The 18,085-nt window shown below is 32.8% G+C and overlaps 2 protein-coding genes and 2 pseudogenes across 2 annotated transcripts in view; 1 reads left to right on the top strand and 3 right to left on the bottom strand.

The window, feature by feature from the left end:
* Positions 1 to 1,634, bottom strand: part of LOC106343210 (probable polygalacturonase At1g80170) — an 11,376-nt gene extending 9,742 nt beyond the window's left edge. Inside the window, exons 1-4 of the mRNA XM_013782362.1 lie at positions 1,186 to 1,634; positions 913 to 1,041; positions 657 to 827; positions 536 to 556 (exon numbers count right to left, since the gene is read on the bottom strand). Of these exons, the coding sequence (XP_013637816.1) occupies positions 536 to 556; positions 657 to 827; positions 913 to 1,041; positions 1,186 to 1,497 (633 nt within the window). The 5' untranslated portion in view covers positions 1,498 to 1,634. The remainder of the gene's footprint in view (positions 1 to 535; positions 557 to 656; positions 828 to 912; positions 1,042 to 1,185) is intronic.
* Positions 1,517 to 4,081, bottom strand: LOC106343209 (pentatricopeptide repeat-containing protein At1g74600, chloroplastic). Its single transcript, XM_013782361.1, has 2 exons — positions 1,826 to 4,081; positions 1,517 to 1,696 (listed from the first exon to the last, which is right to left on the bottom strand). The coding sequence occupies exon 1, from the start codon at positions 3,960 to 3,962 to the stop codon at positions 1,971 to 1,973; it is 1,992 nt and encodes a 663-aa protein (XP_013637815.1). The 5' UTR covers positions 3,963 to 4,081; the 3' UTR covers positions 1,517 to 1,696; positions 1,826 to 1,970.
* A 1,374-nt stretch (positions 4,082 to 5,455) lies between these two features.
* Positions 5,456 to 7,274, top strand: LOC106344547 (annotated as a pseudogene).
* Positions 7,275 to 13,708: 6,434 nt separating this feature from the next.
* LOC106295678 lies at positions 13,709 to 15,557 on the bottom strand (annotated as a pseudogene).
* Between the last annotated feature and the right edge of the window lie 2,528 nt (positions 15,558 to 18,085).

The raw sequence follows: 18,085 nt of genomic DNA, 5'->3' as shown, positions 1-18,085 counted from the left end.
TGTAGAGGATGGATTTGACCATCCCACAAGGCCCGAGGAATAGGAAGGCCTGGCCCGGATTAGGAAGAGCGACGGCTCGATTGGTCGGCTCAAGAGTCAGGTCTCTCGGCTTGACTCTTGAGTACTTTTAGTTGATCATCATCGACTGAAGTACGTTCGGCTCAGCGGCTGCTCGGACGCCTACGGGCTTCTCGGCCCAGCAGAGGAGGCCCACCAAGACGGCGTAAATTAGGTCAAGGACGAGGTATCAGGACGTCTATATAAGGGAAAGGGGAGACAACGAGAAAAGGATCCGAAATCACTGACTAACACTTGACGGCTAGATTAGGGTTTTCACCTTTGCTTCATCTCGCCGTTAGTTGTACTTTTCCGGTAGCTCGTCGAGCCACCGGATTCCTTTCTGTCGCACTCTCTTCTTTTCCCTTGTAACCGACCGAACGTTTTTTCTCCGACCATTAATAAGACGTCTTTGTTAAAACCCACATCTTATTATTTACCGTTTTCCGATCAAACAGTAAAGGCAATGGCTTCTTACCGTTGGTGCACTTTTGCAAGGCTGCAAGAGAGCAAGATAGAAGTGTAAGATTCTCATATAAACTCGAGAGGTTTACATTTTTAGTTATAGAAAAGCTAATTTTGGGTATAGAAGATTATACATTAGACTTGTTTTTCTTGCAAGAAGCAGCCCACCATTTGCTGCCAGAACCATCTATAGCTCCATTCCCTTGGAACACAACCCCTTCCAATTTCGAAAACTCGAGCCAAGTTCTTTGGAACTTCGGGTCCCAGTTACCGGGCTCGTCTGGTGCCACTATTGTTCCGTCAATCTATAAAAAAGTTTCTGATTTGTATAAGACATACCATAGGTATTTGTATCTATAGAAAAGGTCTAGCTTCTGTTTTTCTGCTGACCTGAATGACCAACTTTTGTTCAGATGGACCGTTGAACTTCGTTGCGTTTACTAAATAAGTCTTTCCTTGTGGTACAAGCAACACAGATTTTGGCGTCCCACAGGCCTTGTTCCATGCGCTCGCGAATGCCTGGTTTGAGAAAAAAACATTGCACAACAACAGATTAGTGCACAAAATCTATAGGTAACGTATACATTCCAAGTTTAGGGAAACATTTTATCACAGAGACGCTGACATTTCTCATGGAATAAACAAAAATGATCTAAAACGCACCTGAGTATCATCAGAAACTCCATCTCCAGCTGCACCAAATGTATCAACATTCACCAGATTCTTACCAGAATTGAATGACGGCAAATCAAAGACCTTTGAATCAAAATCATAATCATCACCAGCATCATCTTCCGGTATGTCAAAGTTCTCAAGCTTCTCAAGGATGTCGACATATGCAGCTCCATAAGCAGTGACTACTAACAGACCAATAAGGGAAAGAAGCAAGAGCTTATCCATCATAGGTTTTTGATTATATCCACTGCTCACTAATATGCAGAGACGATTTGGTTTCAGAATGAATTTATAATGCATACTAATTAATGCGGTTTGTGGGGTTTATTGGCTTGGCTTAAAAGTACATGAAGAAGAAGAAGAAGCCTTGTTTTTCTACAATATCTACGCTTAAAGCACAAGTCATGTTCTTTTCCACTTCTTTGCTTTACTCCAAAACCTCTACAACACAAAACCTTTGTGGTCAACTTGTTCTTGATGCATGTTGGTCCCATGAGATCTGAAATAAACAAAACGAGAAATAAGTCGCTGAATATTTCTCAATTATTAAACCTCAAGATGCTATTTTAAGATCTAACGAACATAAAATGATTTTATAGAAGAGGTCAAATGAGTTTATTGGACCAACCAGGCAAATAAAGAATCTTATCCTTGCGTCTTGTGCTTGTAGAGTGTTGTCAAATCATGTGTGGTGGCTTCAAGTAAAAGAACCCATTTCACATATGTACACTCTTCTTTATCATGAAGCTGAAGCAAATTACTGTCCTCCGTTATCAGTTTCTCAAGATGACTGAACTGTAACCAATCTCTCTCATGAGCTCTTGTGAGGCAGCAATCTCTCTGATTCGCCTGGAGATTTCAAAGTCACCAATCTCAAAGTAAAACTTAGAAACTTGAATGTAAACAGCGAAGTTGTCAGGTTCAAGATCCATCAAAACCTCCGCTGCTCTTCTTCCTATTGCTTCGTTTCCATGAACCCTGCAGCTCTGCAGCAATGAGCTCCACGCTATGCAGTCTGCATCTCCACGTGCCTTAAGAAGCAGCTTCTCGCCCTTTTCCACCAAACCAGCACGGCCTAGCAAATCCACCATGCACGCATACAGTTTCCTTCCTGGGACTATCCCGTGCTTCGACTCCAATGAGTTGAAAATCACTTCACCTTCTTCAACAAGCCCAGAGTGACTGCAACCTGATAGCACAGACAAGATTGTAACTTCGTCTGGTACGAGATTCTTTCCATCCATTTCTTTCAGCATCTCAACACAGTCTCTTCCCATGCCATTTCTAGCATATCCATTGATGATCGAGGTCCAGCAGAATACGTTAGGTGAATCAATCTCATCAAACACCTTCCGAGACACTTCATTCTCGCCGCTCTTCGAATAGGCATCGATTAGAGAGCACAAGACTGCAGCGTCAGATGCGTATCCGGATTTGATGGCACAGCAATGTACAAGCGTGCAGCTCTGTGAAGTTACTGCTTCAGAGAGTGATAAAGCCTTGAGGACAGTAGAAAGAGTGACTTCGTCGATTCCAGTTCCTTCATCAATCATCAAACCAAACATCTCGATGATATCTTTAGTGATGCCGCAGTGCCTAAGAGAAGTCATCAGCGAGTTACAACACTCCAGAGTCAGGCGAGGCAGACTCTGATGAACAGACACAGAACTCTCAATGTCATTGCATTTGCCGTACATGTCAATTAGAGCAGACTGCACATGAACACTAGAAACATCAAATCCCATTTTGAGGACATAACAATGGATCTGCTTCCCAGACTGAGTATCACTGTTTCTGCTACAGAAATTCAAAAACGACATGAATGACCTCACTGAAGGTCTCTTCCCCCAAAACTGCATCTTTCTAAACAAATCAAGAGACTCAAGCATAGACCCGTAATCAGCAAACACAGAAACAATCGAGTTCCACGATATCACATCCTGTTCCTGGACATCATCAAATGATGTCTTAGAACCGTATAAATCACCACAAGCAGAGTACAAGTCCACAAGCGCATTACCCACAAATATATTACAAACGTTCCAACCAGATTTAACCACTAGAGAATGCAATTGCTTCCCTTCGCATAACAACCGATCATTAGAACAACCACGGATCATATAACAATAACTCAACCCGTTCTCATCGACACCTTCAACTCCCATCCTACGATACACTCCAAACAACCCCTTCGAATCTCCATTCTCGCAATAACATCTCAGCATCAAATTACAAACAGCTAAGTTTCTCTCAGGCATTTCATCGAACAGCTTGAGAGCAACATAAACGAGCCGCAAAGAAGTATAGAGACCCACAAGTGCAGACCTAATGAACATATTACACTCAAACCCAAGCGAGATCACCCTGCAGTGAACTTGAATCCCTTCTCTGCATAACCATTCATCACCACTACATACACTAAGAACAGAAGGAAACGTGGAAGCGTTCTCTCTAAGACCATGAGAGACCATCTCCGCGTAGAGCTCGAAAGCTTTTACAGAACATCCGTTTCGGCTGTTCCCAGATATCATCAGATTATAAGTGATGACATCTCGTAGGGACATTTCATCGAACACCTCGTGTGCAGATATTAGGTCACCGGATTTTAACAAATCATCGATTTTGCAGTTATGGGTATAAACTAGGTCGCTAGGGTTTGCTTCGAGACACGAACCAAACTCCAAACGAGTCGCCGCCGTAGAACGTATGTGTTGAGCTAGCGTCGTTGTTTTGCGAAGGAAGTTTAAAGCTTGAGCTCCTCGCATGTCTCCGACACAGTAATGTCTCTCTTACAGCCGCCAATTCGCATTTGATTCAATATATAACTTTAAAAATTCAATCTTTTTCATCTCCTTGCTCAACAAGTATCAAGCAATGTCTTCACAAAGAAACCCTCTTTATTACTTTTACTTTTTTTTTTTTTTTTTGTCAACTTTATTACTTTTACTTATTGCATATATTTTATTTTTCTTACTTTCTAGAGAGTAATTTAAGACTTAAAATTATATGATTGGGTTGAAAAAGCTCCCAGTCTAGTGACTAGAAATTTTTTTTTAAGTCTGAAGATTTATTAATACTTTTTTTGTCAACTAATATATCCAATTTTATTTTTAAAACATACTCTTAATATAAAAATCTAAGAAATAAACTTTTTATAAATTAATAACACTATAAATTAATTAAATATTATATTTTCAATATTATTAATTTATATATACATTAGTTAATTTTTCAAAATTCGCTTTTCATATTGTTTTAGTTATATTATTTGGTGTATATAAAATATCTTTCATGGAATTTAAATGTAGTTTTAAATAGAATTTTACTAAATATCATTAAAAGATATTGAAGTTTTAAAAATATATATATATATCCATTGTGAATATATAACAAACAGTAAAATGATTTGCTTATACTTATATAAAATGTATATACATATAAATTGTTAAATTGTGATTTTAAAGAGACTATATATTTATATAGATTTTTCTAAAAATATTAAAATTAGTTTAATTTTAGATTACTTTCTCAAGTAAATATGGATATTCAGAAAATTAGATATTCAATAATATGTGCATATTTACGGATATTTACTACTATTTATGGATATCTTAGTTTAATACAAACAATTTAGAAAAAAGTGATAAAAATTTGTTTTGAAAAATATTTTTTATATGATATATAAAAAAGTAGTGAAATTTCCTTTATTGATTTAGTACTTTTATAAGTAATAATATGAATATAATATATAAATTGTATGTTAAAATAATAATTTTAAACTTATACATTTAATCTAGATACACGTGTATTTATATATTTTTAGGAGCGGAGCGGATATACGCCTATTAAAATTTTAGTATTTATGATTTGTTTTGTTTTTAGCGGATACTGAGTTTTAGTATTTATTTTGCTCCAAAAATTTACGAATATTCAGAATTTTTTTTGTATAGAATAAAAACGGATAACGAATCGAATCAAATTTACCTGATAAAAATACTTAGTCCTAGATGAATGTAACTTCAAACATAGAAGGCGGTTATGCCTTGATGAATAAAAAAACAGTGTGTTGTTTAATTTGCGCTTAGTTTCATTCCCAATGGTACATTCCGGTTGACTTAATCAAAAGTGTGATGAGAACACAACATTTGTGCTGGTTAGTTTGTTAGAGCAGACAATTCTGATTTTAAACCAACCATAACCGTATCAGGAATACAAAACTCAAATCTATCAGTCAACGAAAAACGAACTTTGGTGGGTGATGATCCTACTTGTTGTCATAGAGCTCCGCTTCTACTCATCAAACTCTCAGAACCTTACGTGCCATCCACGTGAACTGGAGGCCTTGCGTGACTTCATCAACGAGCTCGACTCCAAACCAGATGGTTGGGACTTCAATTCTACTGGAGATTGCTGTGAATGGGAGGGGATCACATGCTCTTCTTCGCTTCACTTAAACGATCCGGACAAGAAGACTCTGAGAATCACCAAGGTCCAAGCTGAAGCTTGTGAACAAAAAGATTGTCCGGTAAGTTGTCTGAATCTCTTGGGCGGCTGCATCAGCTTAGTGTTCTTAATCTCTCGCGCAATTTCATCTTTGGCTCCATCCCTCGATCTATTTTCAATCTCGCAAACCTAGAAACTCTAGATTTGAGCTCTAATGAACTGACAGGCCAAGTCCCTAAGAGATTGAATCTTCCCTTACTGATAAATTTAGCTTTTGCCTCAAACAAGTTGAATGGTTCGCTTCCTGTGCATATTTTTCCGGAGATATTCCATATGGGTTCGAGAAATGCGCCGAACTCACTGGTAAGATCTCTTTCAGCTTCAAAGGTTGAACCTTTTGGAGATTCAAGAGAAGGGTCTCTCTGGTTCACTCGGTCCTGCTCTCGGTAACCTCTCCAGCCTCGTTCATCTGGACATCTCATCGAATAGATTCTTCGGCGAAATACCTGATGTGTTCGACACACTGCACGAGTTAGAGTATCTAATGGCTAAGTCTAACAGATTCAGCGGAGGGATCCCTAGCTAAGTCGCTGGCAAATTCACAGAGTTTGATCTTGCTTAACCTGGGGAACAACTCGATCTGGGGACTAATAAGTTCAATAGCTCTTTTCCGGAGTATCTACCGTCTTGCACACACCTGCATTACGTCAACCTAGGGCGATACCACTTTTACGGGCAGGTCCCTGAGAGCTTCAAGGATTTCATCGACGCTTCACATCCTTCAGCACTGCAAGAACCTGACAACTCTGATTCTCACTTTGAATTTCCGTGGAGAGATGTTGCCTGACGACCCGCGTCTTCATTTCAAGATGCTCAAGGTGCTTGTTGTAGCAAACTCTAGGCTTACTGGTTCAATGTCAAGATGGTTGAGCAAGAGCACCAATCTAGAGCTGTTGGATCTCTCGTGGAATAGTTTAGCCGGAGCTATACCGGTGGTTTCGATAATCTTTTCTACTTGGATTTGTCACGAAACTCGCTCACGGGAGAGCCGTCTCTAGATTTCCCAATCTCTCAAGCCGAGACATTTCGGATGCAAGATCTCTGCAATCCAAACACTTTTTCAGGCTACCACCAACGTTACAACTCAGCCAAAACAATCTTTCTGGACCCATTTGGGAGGATCTTGGAAAACTGAAGAAACTCCATGTTGCTAATCTGAATGGAAACAGATTATCAGGAACAATCCCTAGCTCGCTTTCGGAAATGACAACCTTGGAGGTTCTTGATTTGTCCAATAACCCTTTTTCCGGTTCAATCCCGGAGTCTCTGCAGAAACTAACGTTCTTGTCCATGTTCAGCGTCGCTAACAATAGTCTCTCTGGGAGAATCCCTTCTGGTGGTCACTTTCAAACATTTCCGGATTCGAGCTACGAGGGAAACGACTTTTTTTTGTTACAACTGGACTCAATGTCAAGCAGGTACACCAGACGAAAGACGACCAAGTACCAGTGAGACTGACTACAGTGATAGTGACATTGCCCTAGATCTTTTAAATGGAGTTGCTCTTGGGTTTACTTTATCATTTGTCGTTGTTGTTACTTTCCTTCGGTTTTAATATTCACGGGATCAAAGTTCATGTTAAACATAATTACCATATATTAGTTTCTTGGACATCAAATCTTAATCCCCAAAGGAAAACTCATAAAGCTTTTAGTTGTCCTTTAGGCTCGATCTTTACAGTAATCTAGTCGGGTTTGCATTACGTTTGTGCCGTGAGTAAGAACATGGAGATGTTTCTTACTCTGACTTTGATAGTATAGTGTATAGTTTTTTTTTAAAAAAAAAATCTATCTACAAACAAGTTGGGTTCAAAGGTCCATAGTTTTGCTTATATTTTAACTAGTTTAAGATTCGCACCTTGTGCTAGATGAACATTTTATATACACATAATTTTTACTATTATTATTTGTTTAACGTTTTTTACATATTATGAAACAAATTAATAATTATATATTGAATAATTGAAAACTATTAAATGTTATGTATCAAACAAGTAATAAAAGGAGGATATAAGCCTTAGATAGAGTGTCCACGTAGGCGAAAATAATCGGCTAATGAGAAACTATATTTTTGTCATGTCACCTCCTCTTTTGTTTTTACAAAATGATCCTTTAACTTTTTACTTAAACAATTATAACCGAAAATATTTTTCATTGAAATATATTATTTATATAAATATAATTATATTTTTTATTTACATAATAGTTTGTAAAGAAATATTTAGTTTAAATAGTATCATAATTTTATAAAATACTAAAATATATTGGACTGGTTTTCAACTTTCACAAATAAAAAGTATTATTTGTAAACTTAGAAAAGAATATATCAAGAATATTATTTTTCAGGAGAGAAAATAGAAAATTACATCGGAGATAAATTCATCTCTATTATGAAATTCCTCTATTTTAGAGAAAAAAATAGAAGAATACATTGTTGATGGTCTAAGGCATGGCCGACGTAAATAATCGACGTTGAGATTTCAGCTTTTCTGATTCTTACTATTCTAATGTTTCAATATAATTTGAATATTCACTTTGCTTTATAATATAATGGTTTAAAAGTATTTTTTGTTTCACTACATAAATTGTTTTTATATTTCAATGTAACTTTATACTTATTGGATATCGTGTGGCCAATTAGATTAGGTAAATTACTATGTAATTGATTAAATTTATATATTAAATGACAATTTTCTAAAGTAATAACTTTTTAATTAAAACTCAAGGATATAAGTCTCAGATAGAGTGTCCACGTAGGCGAAAATAATCGGCCAATGAGAAACTATATTTTTGTCATGTCACCTCCTCTATTTGTTTTTACAAAATGATTCTTTAACTTTTTACTTAAAAAATTATAACCGAAAATATTTTTTTACTAAAATATATTATTTATATAAATATAATTATATATTTTTATTTACATAATAGTTTGTAAAGAAATATTTAGTGTAAATAATATCATAATTTTATAAAATACTAAAATAAATTGGGCTGTTTTAAACTTTCACAAATAAAAAATATTATTTGTAAACTTAGAAAATAATATATCAAGAATATTCTTTTTTAGGAGAGAAAATAGAAAAATACGTCGGAGACAAATCCATCTCTACTATGAAATTCCTCTATTTTAGAGAAAAAAAACAGAGGAATACATTGGAGATGGTCTAAGGCATGGCCGACATAAATGATCGACGTTGAGATTTCAGCTTTTCTGATTTTTACTATTCTAATGTTTCAATATAATTTGAATATTCCTTTTGTTTTATAATATAATGGTTTAAAAGTATTTTTTTGTTTCACTACATAAATTGTTTTTATATTTCAATGTAACTTTATATTTATTGGATATTGCTTGGACAATTAAATAAATTATATAAATTACTGTGTAATTGATTAAATTATATGTTAAATGACAGTTTTATAAAGTGATAACTTTTAAATATTACAGATTTTAATTAAAATTGATTACATTTTGAAACAGATAGAGTAATCTATAAACTAACTTTATATAGATATGATGACAAAATTATAAAGTTGTCACACTTTGAATTTCTCTCATTTTGTGCATTCCTAATTGGAAGAAGATAATCAACATCTAATATTATGTTACTCTCAGTATATTAGAAATGGTCTAACCGTAAATCAGTTAAGGAAGGTGTAAGGAAGCCATAAAGATGTATTTCCAGTTATCACTAATATAGAATCAATTGACAACAACTTAATTATGTCCAGCGTAGGACAACAGAGAAGAGTTTAGATACCTTCTAATATTATAGTATCTCACTATATTAAAGGCTAAATCAGTTTTCTCTAGCACAAATACTCACTTCATTCTTGTAGTTTAAGCTTTTCTATCTGATGATATTAGTAGTTTGATCCAAAAAAAAAGAAACTGTCGAACTGTACATTATAATTGGAGAAAGAAAACAAACAAAAATCAACCGAAGACTTTTAAGGTATATGAAACAAAAATCGGAAATAGCAATTCTCTGCAATTAAAGAATAATGCAAAAAAATTGTAAAAATACAAAATAAAACAAAATATATACACAGAAAGAAATATTTAGTAAAATAAAATCATAATATAATTTCCATAATTGATAGTGCTCAGTTACACTAAAAAGTCTAAATTTACAATATACACAGTTTTATTTACATCTTTAAACCTATTATCTAGTTAAAATGATTCTAAAAAAATGTCAGCATGAAGAGTTAGAAAATATACGATAAAATATAATACATAACGCTAAAAATACATTATCACTGATCACTAAAAAATCATGTTATTAGTAATAAAAATGAAATGACAACACATTTATTAAAACCATAAAACGGCACGAAACAATGTGTTATTAAATATACAAACTACAAAGTAAATATGCTCAACGCAAACACACATAAAAATGAGACATCATATTTGGATACATTTAAATAAATAATTTTAAATATATTATATTCTTGATAATTTTAAAATTACTTAAAAAGAAACTAAATTATTAAAAAATTAATATACAAATAAAACAAAAGCAATATTTTGTAACTTCAAAATAATAAACGAATAAAAAATATATTATATTATTAAAACAGATTTTAGATTTTAAATACTTCTAATTCATGTAATATTACAAAATTCAAAATTTGTTTATTACAAATTTACAGTTAATATTTTACCATTAGATATATTAAAATAATATTCTAGATCGATATTCAATTGTCAGTTTTTAACTAATACACGTAAAAAATATTATTATGTATGTTTTTTTATTGAAAATGGGGTTTTATATTTTAAGTAGGTTATTGTAGTATTTTTTCTTTTCGTGAATTTATTCGAGATTAGATTCCGATCTTTTAAACCAATATAATTTATGTTCTATACATAATTACATTTTTTTTACATAACTCTAAAATCTCGGACTTGATTCTTCATATTTTATTAGTTAATTGTGTTACATATAATAGAAATACTTACTTCAAACTAAAGATATAAAAAAAATCAAATTTAAAAATTAGTTATATATAATTTAATATACAAAAATTCACATACAAATAAAAATGATAAATGTAACAAATTTAAATATATTATCCGCGCGTAGCGCGGAGAAAGGATCTAGTATATTTGAATTGACAAAAATTTAGACTATTAAAGCAAAATACCTAATAGAATTTTGCCCTTAATTTTTAGAGTTACTTACAAGACAATGTCACTCCTAAATTTATGCATATCTTAACTAATTAATATGAACCAATTAATTTAGAAAATATCCCAAAACTTAAAATCCAATTAAATTAATTAAATTTTCTCTCTTTTATTTTTTCCTTTTTAAAACTTAACACTATATTTATTATCCTAAAAATTATTTACAGCAATTTTTTAAAAACATATTCACTATAACTTTTTATATAATATAGTTTCCAATTTAAAGTTTTTGATAACACTAAACTAAACACTATATATATATTTTTTTTTAAAAAATAATAATAAAAATTATTAAGTTTACAATGTTTGAAAATAAAAATTTAGTATGCATAATTATTATTATAAATATGTTAGAAATACCAGAATATGTAAAAAAATATCTCAATACAAAATCTATTAATTTGTATAAAATCCTTTAACTAAACACATCAAGAAAATTTTGGAGAATTTGTGAGAAAAAAATTATATTTGAAGAAAAATATTGTCAAACATATTTTTGTCATTAAAAACTATATACATGCTTAAGACATTAAAAATCATTTTAAATTAATGGAACACAGGTCTAAACAAAAAAATTATATTATTTTGATTCTTATATATGTATATTTATACAAACCTTCATATAAATTTAGAAAATTTATAATATACACAAATTATATATGTTAACATATGCTATATACGGATTATATACGAATCGTCGGGGATTTTTGTTCGACAACAGATCTAGGCAGGATATGAAGGCACTGCTTGAAACTTAAAACAACTTTTTTTTTATAATAAGTTATGAATTCATGCATATTTTATCAAAATTATCAGTAGAAAATGTTCGCGCTTTGAAAGCGCGGATCAAAATCTAGTACATATAATAAAGAAATAACATTTTTTTATTTACAATCATTTTGGTAAATAAATTTAAACAATGATTTTCTCTATTTTGTATTGCATGTAATTAAATATAAATAATATTAACATATACATATAGTATATTTTTAATATGACTATCTATTAAATGAAACTTTCTAATCATAGTATTTTATGATCATTTATATTTTTTATTGAAAAAAATTAAACCATTAATAACAAAAAATTTAGTGTGGGAGATTTAAAAATTTAAACAATTAATATTTTTAATAATTTATAAACTAATTTCTTTATTATATGATTAACATGATTGTATAATTTATTTTAATAATATAATTAAACAGAAAATAAGGGAGGATATGTAAATTGTTATCAAATCTTGACTATTAAAATCACTAGTTATCAAATATATTTTATATTCGTTTTTGATAATTCCGTAGTTTTTATTTAAGGAAAAAATATAAAGTATTAATTATAGATTGTTAAAATTTTATGGTTAGTTTAATGAGAATTATATAATATATGTTTAGTGGATTAATATATTTTTCTTAGAGAAACTAAGAACATTCTAGTGATGACATGTGTCATAGTTAAAATGTTGTAATGTTTTTTTTTTAATATGGAGAGGATAGTATTGATTTTTAATTATAATAAAACCTGTTGAGAAAGATATAATGAATCTTACCAATAATTTCAAAAAAACTTTTATACAATAATCCATTAGTTTAGCAATGAAAAAAAAATAAGTCATATAATCTTCCAAACTCAAAAAGTTAATTTTACTAATTTCTCTTGACCAAATATACAATTTTGAAAATACTTATTCTAAACTTGAAATAATAATATTCCAAATTAATACAAAAGATAAAACCATTGATGTTAAAGAATATTTTCGAAATCCAACACAAAAAAAAATATATTCTAAAATTAAAATATTTTAATATTTTAAAATCTTTATTTCGTAACAAAGAAATCAGAAAACTGAATACCATAACATCCAAAAATTATTCTATATCGATAAATTTTACTTAAATAATACGATAGATGCTATTATTTATAAAATTTACTAATCGAATCATGTAGTATACTAAAGTGATAGTTACTAAGGTATACTTTTAAAACACAACATAAAAATATAAATTATCCTTAAAATATAATTTCTATAGCATAACTAAATTAATTTTAAAAATATATTATACACAAACTGTAAAAATTAAAAAAGACATATTATTTGTCCCAAAAAAAATATTATGAACGAGGCTATCTATTTGATTATTTCATATTATGAATTTGTTATAACAAATCGAAATATTTTAATATGTAATAACAATCAATAACAAAGTAAAATGTATAAAAAATCATTATATATTAATCATGTCAAATAAAAATACTCAATAAAAAATTATAACGTTAAAGAGTTACACAATATATAACACTAATATGTAAATTATTTTCTTTTGTTCAAAATTAATATGTAAATCATATATTTATAATTTATAAAATAAAAAATACCCGCACTTCAAACTCTAGTTTATACTCTCTCCGTTTTTTAATATAACTCGTTTTAAAGAAATTTTTATGTTCTAAATTATATGAAGTTTTCGGTTTTCTATGTAAAATATATTAACACTTAATGTTATATGACCCAATGATAATATACCTTCTATTTTATTATTGGTTGATTTGTGGTTAGGTAAATAATTAATAATGTTTTTGTTTAGAAAATATAAAAAATTAATGATTTTTTAATCTATGTGCACAATTTTAAAACGATTTATATTAAAAAAGGGAGGGAGTAATATAATAAGAATAAATGATAAAAATTTGACATTTTTGAATTAAGATTATTTATTTATTACAGAGACGATCACAAAAGAGGCTCATTCTTTCCTAATCGTGTGCTTTACATGACCCAGAAAGTTTCAGAACCAAAAGCAATAGTCATTTTTTATTTTATCACAAGCTACAATGCCACCACACTCCCCCTCCCTCTCCCCAACAAAAGAACACAATGCTTCGTAGATGGGATATATATTATACTTACACATTGGCATAGTACACTAGCAAGTAGCTGCAATTGCCTCCAAGAGAGAGAGCACGAACTGCATCTGAGTATCTTCATCAATTTTGGAGAACAAAGGAACGTGGACGAAGAGTGACTTGTGTCCCTTTTGCTCAGCGAATCTCAGAGAGTGATAGTAGACATAGTTGCACACAAAACGTCCAGCGTCGTCTGATTGAACAACGTCGAAGCCTTTGTTCTGCAGTAGCTTGAAAATCGACTCTAAAACACATTAGAATGTTGCAAGAAAGAAAAAGGTGAGTCTTGTGGTTGAAGTGTGTGTATGATTCCATCTTCATACCCAGTGGCGGATGTACGTTGCTCAGGAAGGTGGCAAGTGCCACCATGAAATTTTTAAAATTTGTTTAATATACGTACCTAAATTTTAGTTATTTTTCTTTAATGAATATCATTTTCTAGCTAATTTTTTGAGTTTATGTATGACTTGCCCCCACCAAAAACTAATTCTACATCCGCCACTGTTCATACCTCTTTGGCCTTTAAAATGCTTCCATCTTCAAAAACTATGGGAATCCTCTGTGGTGAAGAAATGTAATCAGTTAGTATCTTGTTGGATTTGAATATGTTTCTTAGTAGTTAATGGTATGTGAATCGTTGTACCTGTGGTTGCCAGCCTAATTGATCAGGGCAACGGAAATGAGCTTCGTTCACTGCTTGTCTTTCAATTGCGAATTTGTCCGCTCCGCTATTCACTCCAAGATGAAGCTGAAGCAGCACAACAACAACAACCAAGAGAAGATGCATGTGTTTAAACCATCAGAAGAACACTTAATCACAATACTAAAACAACCTTTTTTCATTTCCAAGTTATAATTCAAAATATAAACTTTTGTGAGAGACCTTAACAATCTTTAGCTCCAAACACACATCTAGTTAGAAGCACAAGGCGTTAACACAAGGGGAGCTTTCAACTAAGAGTAAGCAACAATCAAGAGCCATGAATAGAAAAAATCAATACAAAGCACAATCACACTTGAACCACAGTCTACAGTCATCAAATGTGTTTAAGTTGATGACTTCAAGGAATGATCGGCAATCATCAAGAAATTAACAAGAGTTCTCTTACCCAAACAACAGTTCCGTTGCTGTTCTTATCTCCAGAGACAGCAACACTGGACTCCAAAACCTGATAAAGCTGAGACTTTGCACCTTCCCCAGCAGTCTCAAGAACAGTGCAGCTACCAAGACTCAACCCAGAAGGCAACCCTCGTTTCTCCACATACGATTTCAGATTATTGGCGATTTTCTCAGTAGGGTTCTCGGAAACACCAAGAAACCTCTTGAAACCAGTCACGTGAATCGTAACAGCTTTTGGTCCTTCAGAGCCCATCTCCTCCAACCTTCATAAAGTAGAAAAATAAATAAACACATACAAAATCAATCAAATTCTCAAAAACATATCTAACCAGAGAACAAGCAAAGATACGATAAGCAGTACCTAAATCAAATTCTCTGATTGATCATGAATACAAAAAAAAAAAAGGGAAGAGCTTTACCAGTTCTCAAAAGCTTTTTGTTTTTTTGACTTATAGATTGAGGGAAGAGGTAACAAAAATGGGTTTTGGTTTCTTCTTCCGAGAGAATAATTATGAGATGAGTTGAGTTTTTGGGTTCTTTCGCGGTGGACTTTTTATTATAAGCGCACGCATGAATGGAACGCCCACCGATTACGAATGTATCTACGAGATTGCCACTAAGCGTCGGGGGAATGAAACGTCTCCGACAGCTTCTGTCGTCCTTATCCAATCGGTGACAGAGAGGATTACGTGGCGTTTTATTATTGGAGGATAGATTAAAAATAGGTATTTTTTTAAAAGAAGTTGCGATTCCGGCAACATAATAGAGTTGTTGAGCCGCCTTGCCAACAGGACCCACCTACCGATGGGGTGGATATATAGACGAATTTGCCCCTCTTATTATTTGAGGGAAACGTGCAAGCATATACAACTTGTTTACATAGATGCTTTGTTAATATAAAATCTTTATTTAATACACTCAAAAGTTTGTATATTGAAAAAAAAATCATAAGTATTTCTTTTGAAAATTTGTTAATCCTTTTATGTTATAACTATCATAAAGAAGAAAACCTTATTCAGTCCTACTAAAAATATCCTTTTTCTTTTATATACTTTTTTTTTAAACATGTTAAAACTTTATTATCATTTTATGATTTGTGACATAAATTACAAAAAGAACTAGTAGCAGCAAACAAATAAAAACTACAGAAAAACAAACTGAAAAAATACAACTACAAGACAATGGGAATCAAGAGAACAAGTCACCCACAAAACAAAACTAGATCACCCTGTAAATGTTGTCTATTATGTCTTGCCCATCGGAATCACTAAGTTGAAACAAACTTTGTTGCCGCGAGCCACAGAGAAAGGCCCATCCTCAAAACCGTTGTTGGATAAGCTTGACTTCCAAGTTTCCTTTTTCTCTTTGTGTTATGAAAATCTAAAAGGATTAGGAAATATGATTTGTAGTGATCCTATTAAGATTAGGATTTATCTAGTTCTATATATAGGGAATGCAACTTGTGATGCATTAGTGTGATTTATGGTTTGAGTGATTTTGATATTGTGATTGATTAATAAGAGAGGGACTTCTTATTGAAATAGTTTGTGATTCTATATTTGGTATCAGAGCCAAACAAAGAACTAACAAACAAGATCAGTTGCGATGAGTGAATCTAAAGAGGAAGAATTCATGATGAAGAACAAAGAAGCCAGATCCTCCGCGGTAAAGTTTCCAATGCTAACCACGACGAACTACACGGTGTGGGCTATGCGAATGAAGATAGCTCTTAAGGTTAACAAGGTATGGGAAGCAATAGACCCTGGTGACAAAACTGAAGAAAAAAACGACTTGGCTATTGCCTTGATCCTTCAATCAATTCCTGAAGCCTTGACACTACAAATTGGTGACTTAGATGCAGCAAAAGCAGTTTGGGATGCGATCAAAGCACGGCATGTTGGAGCTGAGAGGGTAAGAGAGGCAAGACTACAAACTCTAATGGCAGAGTTTGATAGGATTAAGATGAGAGAAGATGATACAATTGATATGTTTGTTGGGAAACTAGCTGAAATAACTTCAAAATCAGCTTCGCTAGGAGAGATCATCGAAGAACCGAAATTAGTTAAAAAATTCCTTAAAAGCCTACCAAGGAGGAGATACATCCACATTGTTGCGTCGTTGGAACAAGTTCTTGACCTAAACTCCACAAGCTTTGAAGATATAGTTGGAAGACTAAAGGCATATGAAGAAAGAATAGGAGAAGATGAGGAAGAAGGGGAGCACGACGATAAGAGTAAACTCTTGTATTCCAATACAGAGTCCTTCCAAGACCAGTCTGGAGGACGTGGAGGACGCGGACGTGGAGGTCGATACAGCTCCTGGAGAGGCCGAGGTCGCGGAAGGTTTAACAACTTTCAACAGCAACGCGAAGCTTATCGACAAGGAGTTCAACGCGACCTCTCACACATCACATGTTTCAAGTGTGATAAACTTGGACACTACGCTAACGATTGTCCAGACAAAGTGCTTAAACTACAAGAGGCCACCGAGAAGAAAGACGAGGATACCCAGGAGGCTGAAGAGTTGATGATGCACGAGGTGGTCTATCTCAACGAAAAAAAGATAAACCCAACTATCTTTGAGACAGATCAAGACACACAAGACTTATGGTATCTCGACAATGGTGCAAGTAATCACATGAGTGGTAATCGAAGCCTCTTCTATACACTTGACGAGAAAATTACGGGCAAAGTTAGGTTTGGAGATGACTCGCGTGTTGATATAAGAGGCAAAGGGTCCATACGTTTTGCGTTCTATGGTGGCGCAAAGAAAATATTAAAAGACGTGTACTACATACCAGCTTTAAAGAGTAACATTGTGAGCCTTGGACAAGCAACGGAGGCGGGCTGTGAAATAAGAATGAAAGATGACCTACTGAAGTTATATGATCGGGAAGGACACCTAATGGTTGAAACCGTGAGGTCTAGAAACAGGTTATATAAAGTGACGATGAGTACTGACAATACCCATTGTCTTCAAGTCCAAAGATCAACAGAAACTGAAATATGGCATGCTCGACTTGGTCACGTCAATTTTGAAACAATGAAGCTGATGATAAAAGGAGATTTGGCTGTTGGTTTACCGAAGATCGCAGTAGATAAAGGAACGTGCGTATCCTGTCTTCGAGGGAAACAAACAAGACAACCATTCCCGAAATCTACCTCTTAC

This window comes from Brassica oleracea, chromosome C5, assembly GCF_000695525.1.
Source record: "Brassica oleracea var. oleracea cultivar TO1000 chromosome C5, BOL, whole genome shotgun sequence".
In the NCBI taxonomy this organism is placed as follows: domain Eukaryota; kingdom Viridiplantae; phylum Streptophyta; class Magnoliopsida; order Brassicales; family Brassicaceae; genus Brassica; species Brassica oleracea.
The sequence above is the reverse complement of the archived record's forward strand: the minus strand, read 5'-3'. Positions and strand labels throughout refer to the sequence as shown.

What these genes read in the sequence shown, in the direction of transcription:
- LOC106343209 (XM_013782361.1), bottom strand. Translation starts at nt 3,962, where the DNA reads ATGCGAGGAGCTCAAGCTTTAAACTTCCTTCGCAAAACAACGACGCTA.